The sequence below is a fragment of the Mandrillus leucophaeus genome, unplaced genomic scaffold, assembly GCF_000951045.1.
Source record: "Mandrillus leucophaeus isolate KB7577 unplaced genomic scaffold, Mleu.le_1.0 Scaffold2, whole genome shotgun sequence".
Taxonomy (NCBI): Eukaryota; Metazoa; Chordata; class Mammalia; order Primates; family Cercopithecidae; genus Mandrillus; species Mandrillus leucophaeus.
Window position 1 is genome coordinate 12,499,436 of NW_012102031.1, and position 1,641 is coordinate 12,501,076.

Below are 1,641 nucleotides of genomic sequence, written 5' to 3' on the forward strand. Positions count from 1 at the left end.
TACTCCTTACCCAGTTCCAATGGTAGAATGGGAATATCTACACCTACTATGGAGAGACGATGTGTGTATACACTGGACACTCAGAGCAAACCCTTCTTTATCTCTTTTTTTTTTTTTTTTTAAAACAGTTCCGCTCTTGTTGCCCAGACTGGAGTGCAATGACGCGATCTCGGCTCGCCGCAACCTCCGCCTCCCGGGTTCCAGTGATTCTCCTGACTCAACCTTCCGAGTAGCTAGGATTATAGGCATGTGCCACCACGCCCGGCTGATTTTTTATTTTTAGTAGAGACGGGGTTGCTCCATGTTGGTCAGACTGGTCTCGAACTCCCGACCTCAGGTGCTCCGCCCACCTCAGCCTCCCAAAGTGCTGGGATTACAGGCGTGAGCCGCCGCGCCCGGACCCTTTCCCAGCAGCTCCCTCAAAAATAAAACGTGCCAGTTCCCAAAATCCGCCCAAGAAAGCTGTGGCTCAGAGAAGGAGTCACTAGCCCAAGGTGACAGTGAGTCTGGGCTTAGGACACAGAACTCCTGGCTTCATGTCCAGGGAACTTTCTTCAAGCCTCTAAGGCTCATTCATTCTCTCCAACAGAGTTTGGCATATACTATGCCCTAGAGCGGAGGTGTGCAAGACAGGTGCTGCTGTCCCCGTGTATAGGTTAAGGAACAGTCAGTTTAACTGAATCTCAGGGAAGCCAAGTGACTAAGCACCGGGACACAAAACCAGAAGGTAGATGTCTCGAATTTGCACTCGGATCAAACGCCAGGGCAACGCCCGGAAGCCTCAGGGCGCGCGTGGCCGGGCGCGAGCTCGGCGCGTAGCGGTGGGAATCCCGAGCGGAGTTGGAAGCCGGGCCCGTTCATTTGCATGCTAATACCCAGAATGCTTTTCCCCCGCACACCGCTTCTCTTAATGGAAGCGCTCAGTTTGGAACCGTGGAAAGTTTGGAACACATACTTCGCTCCCTCTTTGCAACTGTGGGAACTTCCCGCCCGCACACGCGGCGCCTGCTGCCTGGGGCTCTGCGCCAGGCGGCCGCCAGCGCTTCCTGGGAAGGCAAACCTTGGTGTACAACTCTAGCGCGGTAGCATCCCCGGGCGGGCCGGGGACAAAGCGCCGAGGCCTGGCGGCAGGGCCCATAACCAGAACACCCGGCGTCTCACAGGGCTGCGGGCGCTGGGGATGCTCCCGGCTTGGAGAGGCCCGAGAGTGTCCCCGACTCCTCCGGCACCCCCACTTCCCCGAGAACTGCTGGGGCTTCCGGGGGTCCCTGCCCCGTCCATCGCCCTCATATTGTCGCCTCCCGGAGCTGGTGACTTCACGCTCCCCGGGGACAAAGCTCGGCGTGCTGGGTTTGGGGGAGAAGCTGGACGCTGGCTTCATCTCCCCAGCTCTTCCGGGCGCGCAGCCCATCAGTTCGGTCCATGTACCGGGTGCAGAAGGAGCTCCGGAGGTTCGGCCTGTCTCCGGCCAGGACCCCGGGCCCTCTCTGGTGTTTGAAGCAGGGAGGCGGTCGCAGGCGACTTCTGGGGATTTCGCGCATGAAAGCGGGGCTCCGAAGGGTGGACGACGCCCGCTCGACCTGCGAGTGCGCATCGCAGGCTGGGGGGCCCGGATCCGCACCCCTCAGTTCCTGCCCCCCC

General features: G+C 59.7%; 1 protein-coding gene across 1 annotated transcript; it reads right to left on the bottom strand.

Annotated features, from left to right (window-relative positions):
* Nucleotides 1-753: 753 nt before the first annotated feature.
* On the bottom strand, nt 754-1,611 carry LOC105539043. The gene is given in 2 exon segments (XM_011979145.1): nt 754-1,036; nt 1,038-1,611. Coding segments are annotated over 2 exon segments (840 nt in total). The 5' UTR covers nt 1,595-1,611.
* Between the last annotated feature and the right edge of the window lie 30 nt (nt 1,612-1,641).